The following is a 16095-nucleotide window of genomic DNA, read 5'->3' on the forward strand; positions in this document are numbered from 1 at the left end:
ATTTAAACCCACACCATCAGATATGATGATGAAATTTCCCAGATGCAAAAAACCCATCAGCTACAAAAAAAAGAAGCAAATTTATAGCCTTAAAAGTGATATCTGAAACTATATTCGCAGCGACCTTAAACCATGTCTAATGACAAATGGCAGCAGAGATATATGATTTAACTCAAGCAGCAAATGGTTGCTATAAAAATGAATTTTGTAACATGCAATAATAATTAGGAAATGCCATCGAGAAAAAAGTTGCAAACAACTGTTATCATCCCTACAATTTTATGGGTTGTGATGCTTAGAAGATAAGAGATTTTGTTATTACCTGCAAATCCTTGTAACTGTCAATAGTCTAATCAAACAGTTTATACAGCAACTTGAATTCTTGGTCTGTATTTAGCTCTGAATGTGACTGGATTCACATCTGTTCTTCTATCAGCTAAATTAACCACTACGACCATGAAGGGCAAACCAACCATCATCATAAATCTAACACTATTCCTTACAGCTACATTATGTAAGAAGTGTTGAACCAAATAATTAAACAGTATCGATCATGCCTGTTTGGCACAGGGTATGAGAAAAAGGATTATATTACATCTATGATTTAAGGGGAAAATAAGCGATGAGTAATTTAGCTAAGCAGTCATCCATGAGCAGTTGACCACCCAACAACACTCAAGAAAGAACATCTACACAATAATCATTTGCTTTTGTAATCAACAGCTATGATTTCAAAATGGAAAAATCATTAGCTTAATGTGCATATTTCTACAAAGCATATAATACAATATACCTATTGATTTTATTCTATACTTTGATAAAAATGCAAACTAAATTTGATATTGACTCCTACAGATGGTAGGGCAAAGGAATCAATCATTTTTTGAGGATGTCGTGCAAATAAAAATTTACAGTCAGTCCAACAACACAAGAGGGTCGGCTAAAATGACAATAATTACACCTTCCAGATAACCAGTTCAGTTCAATGAGTTCTGTAGGAGCCCATATTAACTTGGGTAACATAGAGATCATACAGATCAGCTGCCAAAAAAGCACAACAGTCGGAACCATGACAGTAAGAAAGTAACCTGTGTAACTATCAATCATTGGTAGTCATCATTTAGAAAAGGAGAAATACTAAAAAGTACAGAATGAAATGCTACCATGATAAGATCATTTCTCTTCATCCTCAGAATCTGACTTTGCAAAAACAGGTTCTGGCTGAGTTTGAGCATATGCTGGAGCAATGAACTTTGGCTCTTTGCTTGCAACATCAGCATACTTAAGTATAGCTTCTCTAGGATCTTCTTCCATCCACGTTTCCTTGATCATTCCACCTTGCTGCAATGAGAGGCTACATGTAAGTCTCTTCCAATGGCTTTAGTTACACAACACTAAAATTTTATGGAACACAAGACAAGTTATTTGAGAGGAAAAACACCATTACCTTAAGAAGGTACTGAGTCAACAAGCTTCCCTTGGTTGTACCAACCCGACCACCATGTCCTGGTCCATTTATTGGAAGTTCAGGTTTATGTGACTTGATAGGATCCTTCAATATCTTCTCCCGTTGGCGCTTACGGCTTGGTTGGTCTCTAAATAATGGTAGTGCATGAGGATTGTGAATAACAAGTGGTGCCTCAAAATCATCAACAGATTTCTTCCTTGGTGCACGTGCAACACAAACAAGAGCTCCTCTCTCACTAAGTGTTGGATCATACAGTACATGAGTCCCTCCTTGGCTTTTGTCTCCTGATGTTGCAAATATCTTTAACAGAAAATATTATATTAGTCTCATATTATTATTATCAGTCCATACTTTTTGATCATGCAAGCAAGAGAATGTGCGTGCTTAGGATAATGCACAAAGAGAAAAGAGTATGATCTACCTGATTTAATCTTGGGTGCCAAGCACACTGCACAACACTGCAAGATGGAGATATCCCAACTCTCTGAACAAGTTCAAGTTTTGAAGAATCATAAAAGCACAGCAAGCCTCCAGAGGTACTTTCCTTCTCAACGGATGTTCCAGTTAGAAAGAGCTGCTCATCAGGACTAAATGCAATATTTGTTTGGGCATAGTTATTTGGAAGATCATCAAACACCTTAAGTGGGGCTTTAATTTGGCGTAAATCCCAAACCTGACATACAAATCATAATTCATAACAAATATCAAGATTCTATAAACGATTTATTTGGTTTCTGGGTTCAGGGAAGAGGAGATTTCATCATTAATCTGTGATAACTCCGTGCAAATTACCTTGAGTGAACCATCAAAGCTTCTGGACAACAAAGTTTTCCCATCACTAGAAAACTTAAGTCCCGTGATATCATCAGAATGACTTTTCTCAATGTATATATCTGGTCTGCTTCCCCATCCTGGCTTAAGGGTCCATATCTGCAAAATAGTTCAAGCAATCATGTGATCAAGGAGAAAACAAAAGCAGTAACACAACAACAAGATGGTTTGCAATACATCCACTTAAAACAAGTGTTTAGCTATCAGCAATAAGTACCTGTATAGAACCGTCACCGATTCCACCAGCAATACATTTCCCTTCACGATCCCATGCACATGTTATAACTGGAATTCTTCCAGGCCTTGCAAGTTTTGGTTTGATAACCTAAATAATAAATAATTGACGCATTTTCTTTACATAATTTCCTTTCAATAGAGCAATGTAAAAAAACATACCTGCTTTTGACTTTTGAAGTCATTCACATCCCATATACGAAGCGATCCATCTTCTGATGATGTCAAAATTGTCTCCTTGGTTTTCGGATGCCACTCTCCACAAGTCAACCCCGATATATGTCCCTTAGTATTCTTCAAATCGCGAATATACATATCCCCTTTTATAAACTCACCTTAAGTAAGTCCATCACGGTCATATATCTAAATTGAAAATCAGAATACAATCGTGAGCAACTAAGCATTCAATACTATAAAATCCAAAAATACTAACAAGTAATAAGAAATAACCTTAGCTTGAGCAGAGCCAGTGATACATAAAAACCGGTCGGATGTAGGACTCCAGCTTAGATTACGAATTTGGTGACCTTCAAATGGTTCAAGCTGTCTAAATGACTGTAAACGAGAATTCATTCCTTGGAAATCAAACATTCGAACTGTGTAGTCATAACTACCCGAGAGAACCCTAGAGCCAGAGTGATCAATTGCAAGAGCTGAAACAATCTGAAAGCATTAAACATGGTTAGGATTTAATTGTTTTAGTAATTGCAGATTAAATGGGTTTTTTACCTTTAGAGAAATTAGAATTAGATGAATTACCTTTGTATGTCCTTTGAGAATAATCTCATTACTCATTGGAATTCGGTAACGGTTATCCTCCCCTTCCTCCTCGTCTGAGTCCGAACTCGGACCAACCGGCGGGCGTGGCGGCCCGATCTTGGCATCGTTATCGTCATCATCACCTAAACCAGGAGGAGGCGGAGGCGGCCCTACCATGACGTCATCATCCTCATCCTTATCAGGGACTGGACCAGGAGGCGGACGAGGCGGGCCAATTACAGAGCCATTAGGGTTAGGGTTGGAAGATTTGGAATTGCGAAGGGAATCGAGCCAAGCTTTGGAAGAGGAGGAAACAGAAGGGAGTGCTTCATTGGTTTTACTGTCACTATTCTTGAAGACAGAGGGAGATGAAGCGGCAGCAGCGGCAGCGGCAGCGGTGGCGGAACGGCGAGTGGCGTTGTGAATGGCTTCAAGCGAGGTTTGGGATTTCTGCTGCTTACCAAAAGCTGGGGGGAACTGAGCTCTGATTCCATCGTAAATTTCTGCTTCGTCTTCCATCCTATTTTCCTCTGATCGCTCGAATTCAGAAACGTAGATTCTTTTGAATTTACAGAGGATTATAGCTAATAGTCCCGAGATATAGCCGGCATGAACACGAAATTTCTGGTATTTAAGCCCATGGAAATCAAAGCCAAGGGTTTAACGGATGGGAAATTGAAACAAGCGGGCTCGCTCTTGTTTTTCATTTGGTCTTGCATGGCAGTTAGGTCACTAATAGATTTTGGGCTTTTTCATTTTAGCCCCTTATAATTGCAGGGTGTGAACTTTTAGCCCAGAGAATTGTGCTTTTCAACCCTTGATTGAAGTAGGGGTGAGCATTCGATCGAGTCGAGTTGAGTCAAAAAGTTTTGAGTTAATCGATTTGATGAGTTTTATTTTATAATTAAAACTTGATTTGAAACTTTTTCGAGTCGAGTTTTCGACTTCATTATTAAATTTAGTTGTGATATAATTTGATTCCAATTTAAATAAATTTTTACAACCATATAGAAAACATATATATTGCTTCATATTTTTTCTATATGTGATTTACATATATTATACAGAGTCGAAAGACTCGACTTAAACTTGAAAATCAATTCACTAATCACTAAAAAATTCGAGTTATTCGAGTTGTATTTTATAACTCGATTTGAACTTGAAATTTTTTCGAGTCGATTCAAATTTATGAAATAACAACTCGAAGTCAATTCGAGTTGAATTTCTCTAAATAGAGTTGAGTCAAAAAATCGATTTTCGAATCGAGTCGAATTCCGCTCACTCTAGATTGAAGTGAAGCTTGTAGGTCAAATTATGATTTTGGTTCTTTTATTTTATTTAAAATTGAAATTATAAATAAGAAAAGATATTTATAATATTATAAGAATTTTAAGTAGTTAATGATATAAACTACTAATTTAAAATATTATCTATTATTAGTTGATTTAATTAAATAAAGTGTTAAGTCTCCTAAGTAAAAATATAGGGTTTGGATTTTGTTACTGTGGATGGTGATAATTGGGTTAGAATAGTCATTTTTATAATAACTCTTTGTAAGATTTGATTCAAATTAATTATTCAATAGATTGAATATCGATGGTGCTACAAAAAAATGTTAAAATATTGATATATTTTTTACTATAGAAGAACAATTTAATAACGGCGTATTTTTTGCTCTATAGCGACGTTTTTAAGCGCTGCGAAAAACACCAGTAAAACTTTTGGTTAGTGCATAATTAATTTGTGATTTTCCTCTAAAATGAGAAAAAGAAAAGAGTGTAGTTTAAGTCATTCTAATAGAACATTTAACTTTTCTTTCTGTAGAAGAAAACAAAAGACTCAGTGTGCAAGCAAAGTAGCAAAAACCATTAAGATCAACTGTGATTATACTTTTTGACTTAAATCCAAAGAAACCCAAACAAAAACCAACGATGTCGAGAACAACCAGTAATGTCCCGGAGTTCGGCTTAGGCTCTTTCGATCGCATCGACATAGACGGAACCAATGCCGGCGCCACGATGTTCGTCCGCCGCGGCATGTCCGACAAGTCCGAAGGCTGTTGCTGCATCAACATTTATACCAACAGCAACGTTCAAGGCGCTAACGGTTCAGTTTTGATTGGGAGTAACATTAAGATGAAGAATCCCGGGGTGCATCTCTATTTCGGAGACCTTAAATTCGGCGATCGATCTCTGATTTCGGGATCATCTACTGGAGGACCAGCCGGTTCCGCATTAGATTATGGTAGCATCTTCTTGTTTGTATTTGTTCCGGTTATTTTAACTATGTTGCTCTCTTTTATGATATCACGGTGAATGTTATTTGATTCGGATTACGTATACATATTTTGAATTTCTTCTTCTAATAATAATTAGGGTAAATTTGAATTTAATACTTAAATTATCAATTTTGATCCGTTTTAGTACCTAAACTTTCATTTTTTTTCAAAACCATACATAAAGTTTAATTTTTGTTTCATTTTAGTATCTCTGTTCAAAACTTAACGGTAATTTTAGAAAACATTGAAAGTTTATGTATTAAAACAGGCAAAAACTAATAGTTCAGATACTAAACGCGTTAAGCTTTTAATGGTGAGGTACTAAAATGAAACAAAAATTAAACTTTAGGCATAGTTTTGAAAAAAAATAAAAGTTTAGGTGCTAAAACATATCAAAATTAATAGTTTAGGTACTAAATATGCGATTTACTCTAAAAATTATATCCTCAACTATTAATTTGGATATTGGATTCAACGTTGTTTCGTTTTTCTATGTTGATTTTATGCATATAAACATAATGTATATTATTAAATAAATAAATTTAAAATATATATATGATGAGTGTATAAACATTATTTAGTTTTGGTGTTTTGTGTGGTTTGTTCTTCATTCTCCCATTCTCTCTCTAGTAATGAGAAATGAAACGAAGTGTTTGTTTTGTATATAAATATATACAATATCCGTCGAATAATTTAAATTATTTAATTTTTAAATCGAATGATGATAAATATTTAGATATATTTAATCTCATATTCCTAAATATTATCACATTAATAATGCCTATCAAGTTAAAATTCAATCAATTTTAAAATTTAAATTATATTTTTTCCGTACGAACAAAACGATCTTAATATTTAAAGGACTTGTTATAATTCATTGAGATTGCATGTTCAAACCACGTATATGTCAGGGATATAAAACATTCATTATCAAATTATTGAAATTCTTGCAAACGAGTGTTGGTACAAGTGGTTGAGGTTCATGAATTGGAGTTTGTAAGACTAAGTTTGAATCCTATCATCGTCACTCTTGATAAGTAATCTCAATTGAATCTTAGGTATATCCCGACCCTAAACCAAGAGAACAGCCCTGGGTCCTGACCCATCCATATCAACTTTATATTTTTGGTATTACTAGCCAAATTATCATGTACTTATTGATTCACATGTCAACCACGTCTACTTTTGTATTCTCAAATAGAAAAATGCACCGTTTAACCATTTAATTATGAGATGTTTATAAATCGGTCCACATGTTACCATGTGGGAGGTTAGTTTTGTTCTTTATAGTTATTTATTATCCGAAGGGGCAAAAAAATGGTAGTGGGCGGACCATGATTGATGATGTGCATGACATTCTTTTTGTTTAATAGTGCAATTAGGAGCTTCTTTCTTTCTGAAAGGGTACGACAAATCAGTCCACATGCATATCTCTCTTAAATCACTTTCCATCATAAGATGAAAACATATGTTGAACAATTAATATTTCGGTAAAGTATAGAAACGGTCCCTTGAAAATAGAGTATTGTTTTGTTAAGTATCTCACCTATTGAAAGTTATAAAATATTCCTTAATTATAGTGTGTTATTTTATTGAGTCCCCCAACTATTTAAAATTATAAAATAGTCTTCTGATTATTCGTATATTTTAAACTCATCTTTTTTTTATTAAAAGATTAACGAGGGTCTAAGTTGGATGTCAATCTGTTGATTAGGATACGATGAAATCTGATCCTAGAATCTCAAACGATTATTATATCTAAGTCAGCATGTAAATGTCTAGATTAGACGATCGTTAATTTTTTAACAAAAAAGAACGGATTTAGAATATATAAATAGTCAAGTGATCATTTTGTAACTTTTAATATGTTGATGGACTCGAGAAAATAACACTCTATAGTCAGAGGTTCATTTTGTAACTTTTAATAATCAGATGACTCAATAAAGCAACACTCTATAGTCGGTACTTTACACTTAATATTTTTAGATATAATCCAACTAATTTAATTTTAATTTTCTATTTCTTCCTCAATTTAGGTTGGCATATAACATGGGAAGATTCCATCCAATTCAACCATAACAAATAACTAAAGCCCACCCACATAGAATTAATTTATTACGACATGATGGGGCTCCATTTTTATGTCTTTAACATATAGTAATTAATTTAATTCTCAATATAATTTGGATTTAATTAGTGCTTAATCACGCAAAAGAGTGAGGTTCTCAATATAGTGATTAATTTAATTCTCAATATAATTTGGATTTAATTACGATTTTAATTTATTTGTGTTTAATGTTGTTTTTGTCTATGTAATCGATTTAAATTATCAATGTAACAAAAAAGGTATTGATCATTATAGTATTGACGAGACAATTAATTGCATTAACATGACGATCCACAATATTAATAGAATAATTTACACGTAAATAATGATGTTATAATTCATATATATAACATCACGTTAATATTGTTAATACCCTATCAATATCATAACGATGAATGATAATATTAAACTGAAGTGAGTAAAATTCTTCAAATGAGCAGGGAGAAATGTGGTTTACATCAATAATGCACTCAACGTGTGCTGTCTTTACAGTTGAATAGCGATGACAGATAATAAAGCATAATGAAACGCCAATCATTATTCCCTTAAGTTGACCGAGTGTTTTATCATTTATAACTCCAACATTAAATGAGACGAGATATATCGTGAGCTATTTGAGATCAATTCGACTAACGTTTGATAAATACTTGATTTGACTCGAGTTCTTAATGAGACGAAACGAACTACTTGATACTCGACTCGAAAAGTTCGTGAACAACTCAAGAAAATTATATATTAAAATTTTGTTTAATTATTAATATTAACATTTACGTGTTTATCTTTTTTTTAATGTAGTAGAAGGTTCTCAAGTACTTATTGTTCATGTTCGTGTTTGAGTTTGAGCTTCAACCGATATAAGTTAAATATTTTGTTTTCATTTCGAGCTTTGGCGAGTTTTTTTTAGCTTCAATTCATGATTTCGAATACGAGTCAAGCTTGAATATTTTAGGCTCTTGAGTTTTAGAGTCGAGTCGAGCTGAGCTCAACAATATTCAAGTTCGACTCGACTCGTTTATAGTCCTATTTATAACCTTATATTTAAAATCTGATTTCTACCCTTTAATTATTGTTTTTCTCTTTAAATCAATACTTAATTATAAAATAAGTGACCAAACTATAGTGTTTTTTCACAAATAGTTGCTCAAATCTTTTTTAATGATTCATGTATCTAACGTTACGAACATTACCATTTTATGTGATCGGACCGCAACTATTGTTAATTTTCTCCGTTAAGTGACACATGTCACATTTTGGTAATTTTGAATTTTTCAAAAAAAAAATTATTATATTTATAAAAAATCATAATTTCTCTTAAATTACAAAATAAACTCAATTCTCTAAAAATCCTAAATCCCTAACCCACCATCGTAGCCGTACCGGCCATGACCACTTTCACCGACATAGTCTTTGTTATCTTCCTAGTCATACACTGTCATAGTTGTAGTCGATTGATTGTTGGGATTGTGTGGGGTCACAAATTTCAGCCCAAGGTTCGTGGGATACAAAACGTTGATTGGTATTGATTTCATAGGGTTATTGATCATTAGGGGGAGGAGAAGTCTGATAGAGCTTCGTCAACTGCAAAGGGCGGCAGACGATATGGGTTTAGGGGTTGGAATGAGAATTTTCAATGTTTTGGGGTTATTTCGAATTTTTTGTGTGTTTTTCTTTAAAATAAAATTTTAATTTTAAATAAAATTTTTAAAATTACTAGAATGTAACACGTGTTACTTAACGGATAAAATTAATAGTGTTTACGACCTGAGTACCTAAGGTGGTAACGTCTGTAACATTATGCACCTGAATCATTTTAAAAAAAGTTTGGGCACATATTCATGAAAAGAGTTTTAGTTTGGGCACTTATTTTATAATTAATCTTAAATCAAATGCTTGGTATAACATTAAAATTCGGATTACATTTAGGTCCTCAACCTAAAAAGTCATTATATAATTGAATTTGAATGCCATTAGGTGTAAAAGGATTAGATCCCTATAATTAAAAGTAAAAGAGACTAAATTTTAAAATTTGGAAGAGAAAAAGTATTGGTATCATAATTAACCCTTTGATTTAAAAATGGAATAAACGCATTTTTTTCCATGTTTAATGTCGGAGAAACTTCGAATAAAGACCAAAAGCTTCCCCGTCGTCACTTGGATTAATAGCTGTCCCAGAACCCAAGATCTCACGAGCTCTCCGATGGTTAAACTAATCATCCATTTCTATAATATTTATATACCCAAACTTATACATTAATCAGTCTTCTTCTTTCCCCCATCACTTTATCATCAAAGTTAAAAAAACACTGATATAACCGTGCATGTTCCAGCTACACTGCTAGTTCTTCAATGTCAAAAATGGTCTACTGAGATGCCAGTCAAGAAGATCAATATGAAGCTTGGAACCCATTTTTTGTTGTTGTTGTTCTTCTTCTTCCTGTGCTACCGCTTTGGTTCTTGTTCTTTCGGTGAAAAACCCAACTCGAACTATGAAGTATCGGCTTTGTTATCAATAAAGGCCGGTCTCATCGATCCGTTGAACCGCCTCGGCGATTGGAAATTGCCGGAAAACGGGGACTCTGCTCACTGTAACTGGACTGGAGTACGGTGCAACTCTGATGGTGCAGTTGAAAAGCTTGATCTTTCCTATATGAATCTCAGCGGGCGAGTTTCTGACGATATCAGAAAACTGAAAGGCATAAGTTCTCTCAACTTGCGCTGCAATGATATGTGGTCAGCTTTGCCGAAAACCATAACTGATCTCACGTTACTCAGCAGCATTGACGTAAGCCAGAATTCATTCAATGGGAGCTTTCCTGTTGGCTTTGGTAGAGTTTCGGGGCTAACATTGCTGAATGCTTCGAGCAATAGTTTCACAGGTGTGCTGCCTGAGGATCTAGGCGATGTAACTTCATTGGAGACTTTAGACCTGAGGGGAAATTTCTTTCAGGGTTCAGTTCCGAGGTCTTTCAAGGACTTGCAGAAGTTGAAATTCCTTGGCCTTTCAGGCAATAATCTCACTGGCCAGATACCGGGCGAACTCGGGCAGCTTTCATCGCTGGAGACTATAATTATGGGGTACAATGAATTTGAAGGCGGTATACCGGTCGAGTTCGGTAACCTTTCTAGTCTACAGTACCTTGATTTGGCTGTTGGCAATCTTAGTGGAGACATTCCAGCTGAACTGGGGAGACTCAAGCTACTTGAAACAGTTTTCTTGTATCAGAACAGTTTGGAAGGCAAGATTCACCCGTCCATTGGCAACATCACTTCGTTGCGGGTGCTGGATTTATCTGATAATGAGTTATCTGGAGAAATACCTGATAAGATCTCCGAGCTTAAGAACTTACAGCTCTTGAACTTGATGTGCAATCAGTTATCAGGCTCTGTTCCTGCTGGAATTGGAGGTTTGACCCAATTGCAGGTTCTCGAGTTGTGGGACAATTCCCTGTCGGGATCACTTCCGGTCGATCTTGGAAAGAATTCGCCGTTGCTGTGGTTGGATGTATCTTCCAATTCGTTCTCTGGTGAAATACCGGAAACCTTGTGCAATGGAGGCAATCTCACCAAGCTTATTCTGTTCAACAATGCGTTTTCAGGTCAGGTGCCAGTCAGCTTATCGAGTTGTTCGTCGCTTGTTCGCGTTCGAATGCAGAACAATCTTCTATCCGGGACAATGCCGGTTGGACTCGGTAAACTTCGGAGGCTTCAGAGGTTAGAATTGGCGAATAACAGCCTCACCGGGAAAATCCCGGGCGATATAACTTTTTCTACATCACTTTCTTTTATTGATCTTTCAAGTAATGACCTCCAATCTTCCCTTCCATCTACCATTCTTTCAATCCCAAGCCTGCAAACGTTCATTGCCTCGAACAATAACTTGGTTGGTGAAATCCCAGATCAGTTTCAGGATTGGCCTTCACTTTCTGTGCTTGATCTATCAACAAACCATTTCACAGGAAGCATACCAGCTAGCATTGCTTCTTGTGAGAAATTAGTCACTTTGAATCTGAGGAACAACCGCTTGACCGGAGAAATTCCGGAATCGATTGCAAAGATGCCCACTTTGGCTTTTGTTGATTTGTCTAACAACTCTCTAACAGGTGGGATATCTAACAGTTTCGGAAGCTCTCCAGCTTTAGAAATGTTCAATGTTTCATATAACAAACTAGAGGGTCCTGTTCCGGCAAACGGTGTGCTAAAAACAATCAATCCAGATGACCTCGTCGGCAATGCCGATCTCTGTGGCAGTGTTCTCCTCCCTCCATGTAACTTATATTCAGCAACTTCTTCATCAAGGCAAAGAAGTTTGCGAGCAAAGCATATTGTTGCCGAATGGTTCACTGGGATTTCGTTGGTTCTAGCAGTTGGAATGTTAATCATCAGTGGGCGATTGCTCTATAAGAGGATGTACTCCAATGGCGGTTGCTTCGAAGAAGGGTATGAAGCAGGAAAGGGAGAATGTCCATGGAGATTAATGGCATTCCGAAGACTTGGTTTCACAGCTGCTGACATCCTAGCCTGTATCAAAGAAACAAATGTGGTCGGGATGGGAGCCACCGGGGTCGTATACAAGGCTGAGATGCCACAGTCAAATGCAGTTGTAGCAGTTAAAAAGTTGTGGAGATCGGGAGCTGATGTCGAATCTGGAAACGGTGGGGATTTAGTCGGAGAGGTGAATGTCCTAGGGAAACTTAGGCATCGAAACATAGTTCGGTTATTAGGATTCCTTCATAATGATACCAATATGATGATAGTGTATGAGTTTATGCAAAATGGTAGCTTAGCAGATGCCTTGAATGGCAAACAAGCCGATCGGTTGCTGGTAGATTGGGTTTCAAGGTATAACGTAGCACTTGGAGTTGCACAAGGGCTTGCTTATCTCCACCATGATTGCCATCCAATTGTTATACATCGAGACATCAAGTCGAACAACATACTGCTTGATGCAAATCTCGATGCAAGAATTGCTGATTTCGGTTTGGCAAGGATGATGGTCAGAAAGAACGAAACAGTCTCGATGGTTGCAGGGTCTTACGGCTACATAGCTCCTGGTAAGTCAGCAGTTTTGACATCTCACTTCCATGGATTTGATTCCCTGTTTATAGAATAATCCTAATTTATTTCTTTATTATCCTGTAACAGAGTATGGTTACACCTTGAAGGTAGATGAAAAGATCGACATTTACAGTTTTGGGGTGGTTTTACTCGAACTTTTAACAGGGAAACGACCTTTAGATTCAGAGTTCGGAGAATCCATCAATATTGTCGACTGGATTAAGAGAAAGGTTGGAGATAACAAAGCTTTAGAAGAGGCATTAGATCCTAACTTAGGGAACTGTAAGCATATTCAAGAGGAGATGCTCTTAGTTGTTCGGATAGCACTTCTCTGCACAGCCAAGCACCCCAAGGACAGACCATCGATGAGGGACGTGATTACGATGCTCGGTGAAGCAAAGCCTAGGAGGAAAAGCAGTAGTAGCAGCAATGGCGGAAATGCATCGACCAAAGACATTCCAGTGTTTAGCACATCACCTGTAAATGGCCTGTTCTAGGAACAGAATAACATTTCCCTTTCCAAAACTATATTCTATTTTTTGTGTAGCATTGTATTTGTTAAAAGCTTGTAATCACTGGTTCATAGTGTTCAGAATATGAACTGTATATCAAGCTGGCTCTCTCCTGCAAATAAAGTTCCGTTTTTCGGGGACCGAGTCATGCAAGATGATAAATCCATTGTACCTCAAAACATAAAGTAAGAAAGATTCTGCCATTTACATGCAATAATTGAAAGGAGGGATATAAAAATTGCAGATGCACTCCGAAATTTGAACAATGAAATTTTATTATCACAAGGATTCACCCTTTAAAAACTTCATCAGACAAATCGAGCTCTATGAAAGAATGTTTTATTTTAACAAGGAAAGTTATTCGACTCCTATCAGCCTATAGACCAAATTTATAATTGGTGTTTCCACCATATTTTAAGCTACAAAAGACAACAAAATTTATTCATCTGCAGGGACACATCAGATATGGAGTTTTGACATGAGAAGAGTTGAATTCGAACTCCAAAGGAAAGAAAAAAAATCGCCACTTTCTTGAGTATGGGTTCTCATTTCTTCTCTTTATTCTCAGATTTCTGAGGCCTGCATTCAGTGCATGCCCTCTGAGCTGGATGAGGGATGTTTTCCAGGAGACTAATTCGTAATGCTCGCTGCTTCTCTTCGTTCCCAGGAACGTGTAGAAGGGCTTCCATGATTAGGATTTCCCAGTCTCGAGGAAGGAAATAGGAATACCAAGTATCATCTATAAAAGAACCCTGTTTCAGACTGGCTTCGGGTTGAAAGAGATTGCATATCCAGCTTATAAATGATTCAGAATAAGAGAGAATAACACGGACAACTGCTTAATGAATGATTCAGAATGAAGATGGATTGCGAAATTACAATTGCGAAATTACAACACAATGTGCTATTTACATAAGGTGAGTGATTTTGGGGGTTACACTTGTAACTAATGAGTGGATCTAAGTGCTTGAACAAGAAAAAGACAAGAAGAAGCACATAAGCAGATGAAACTAACCTCCATTACGAACTGCCTTCAATTGTAATACTCTGTTGAAAGACACGGGAAACGTACAAGATACAGAACGCCCCTTCTGAGCAACGGCAAGAGAAGCATTGTACCATGGTCCCTTCTTAATCGGTTCCCCAATAGCATCTATAATTGCCTGATGCTTACTGGCTTTCTCCATAGCTGTGCTGAAAAATCTAATTCAAGCGTCAAGACATAGTATGGTATTCAAGCACTTAAACCTTCTGTGCATACTTCCCCAAGTCCTAAAAGAAACCTAAGAATCATCAATTTTGCATATGGAACGTTTGACAATTCCTGCCATACAAACTCTCTGTGACAAGTGGCAAAGGAATTTCCTCACTTCTTCTGCGTCCCGAAGAGAATAAGTTAAGCATGTTGGACACACCAAGTCCAATCCTATGTTGTAAGGCATTTCGAAATGAAAACCACCACAGTTTCATGGCCAACCCAAACGCAAGAATCTTGTCGGCCATCTTTGGAAAAGAAAAGACCTTGAATAAATATAATTCGATAGAGGTGAGTCAGATGCAGTGGAACATACCTTGTACAACCATGGTAGATCGCAAGGTCATCAAGAGCACTCAAGGCTACACCACCTGTTACAGTAATCAAGACAAAAGACACCGCTCTACGACCAAACGTCTTGCTCTTTTCCTCGTTCACAGAATTTCGAGTTCTGCATAATACAATCAAACAAGTAAACTATTATCAACTTATAACTCATCTTTTGGAGGAGACTAAAAAACACACCAAAAATAAAAGAATTAAGGCTTACATGAACAACAAACCCAACTTATAATTACAAAATAATAATGTGACAACTTAGAAGGAACTATCTGCACATTGAATTTCTAATTCTCTGTCTGGTATTTGACACTGATCCCATTTTTTCAGTTTTGGGCACTAACTTGCTTTCAATATCTCACAAAAAAAATCAGCTGAGTATGGTAATAGTTAACACTAATAGTTAAATCAACCCCCAACAAAGGACATGCTTAAACTTGAACTCGAAAAAAAAAAAAAAAAGAAGAAGAAAGAATGGCGAAAGAACTGAGACAAACAGAAAAGAAAAGTATACCAGGAAATCTTTGAAGATGGAGAACTTTTGAAGAAAGAAATCAATCTTCCAGGCAACATATCTTTCGACCTTATGCCACAAATGGATGTTCCCTAAACCCTTCTAGCTTCAAAGTTCGTTTCTTTTTAATCTCTCTCAATGTGAACTATCTGTGTGTGAAATTTGCGATACACGTTACAGCTTGGAGTCAGCTGTGATCCTTTAGCTCGACTCGCTTGGAACCCGGATGAAAAAACTTTGGCCTTCTGACTTTTAATGTATTCTGATAGGGTTGATTACAACGATCTGAGTCGATGGCCCAATGCTTACTTTTGAACGAATTTTCTTTGGTTTTCTTTTCTTATAAAAAAATATTTTTGAACAATTTTTCGAGTGTTTAACACAAATTTATATGTATTAAAATTAGTTGATTTATTGAAACGAAATTCTAAATCTTTAAAATAAGATTAATAGTTAAAGTGTCATTGTTGTAAATAGAGCAAACTAGATCGAAATGATTACTCTTATAACGAGTATTTATAATATTTGATCTAAATTAATGTTTCAATAGATTAGATATCGACAGAATTATACGATAATCTTAAAACTAGCATAATATAACTTGGGTTTGACGCTTTCTTGACAAAATGCAGCACATGCAAAACTTAAAAGCTGCACAAAGGCAAGATTCCAAGACGAAAACAAAAAGGGAAGGTCCAAGATTCATAACTCTTCAAGTCGTCGAATTGCGTGCATTGGTCAGT

The 16095-nt window shown here is 36.1% G+C and overlaps 3 protein-coding genes and 1 pseudogene across 3 annotated transcripts; 2 read left to right on the forward strand and 2 right to left on the reverse strand.

Annotated features, from left to right (window-relative positions):
• Positions 1-940: 940 nt before the first annotated feature.
• On the reverse strand, positions 941-3865 carry LOC120131055 (annotated as a pseudogene).
• Positions 3866-5211: 1346 nt separating this feature from the next.
• On the forward strand, positions 5212-5607 carry LOC120130693. The gene has a single exon (XM_039147876.1). The coding sequence runs from the start codon at positions 5224-5226 to the stop codon at positions 5605-5607; it is 384 nt and encodes a 127-aa protein (XP_039003807.1). The 5' UTR covers positions 5212-5223.
• Positions 5608-10000: 4393 nt separating this feature from the next.
• Positions 10001-13417, forward strand: LOC120130481 (MDIS1-interacting receptor like kinase 1-like). The gene is made up of 2 exons (XM_039147719.1): positions 10001-12728; positions 12820-13417. The coding sequence occupies exons 1-2, from the start codon at positions 10046-10048 to the stop codon at positions 13227-13229; spliced, it is 3093 nt and encodes a 1030-aa protein (XP_039003650.1). The 5' UTR covers positions 10001-10045; the 3' UTR covers positions 13230-13417.
• A 258-nt stretch (positions 13418-13675) lies between these two features.
• On the reverse strand, positions 13676-15160 carry LOC120130694. Its single transcript, XM_039147877.1, has 4 exons — positions 15152-15160; positions 14816-14976; positions 14260-14438; positions 13676-13983 (listed from the first exon to the last, which is right to left on the reverse strand). Exons 1-4 carry the CDS (start codon positions 15158-15160, stop codon positions 13790-13792), a joined length of 543 nt encoding a protein of 180 aa, XP_039003808.1. The 3' UTR covers positions 13676-13789.
• Between the last annotated feature and the right edge of the window lie 935 nt (positions 15161-16095).

The sequence above is a fragment of the Hibiscus syriacus genome, unplaced genomic scaffold (genome assembly GCF_006381635.1).
Source record: "Hibiscus syriacus cultivar Baekdansim isolate YM2019G1 unplaced genomic scaffold, ASM638163v2 tig00110548_pilon, whole genome shotgun sequence".
Classification (NCBI taxonomy): domain Eukaryota; kingdom Viridiplantae; phylum Streptophyta; class Magnoliopsida; order Malvales; family Malvaceae; genus Hibiscus; species Hibiscus syriacus.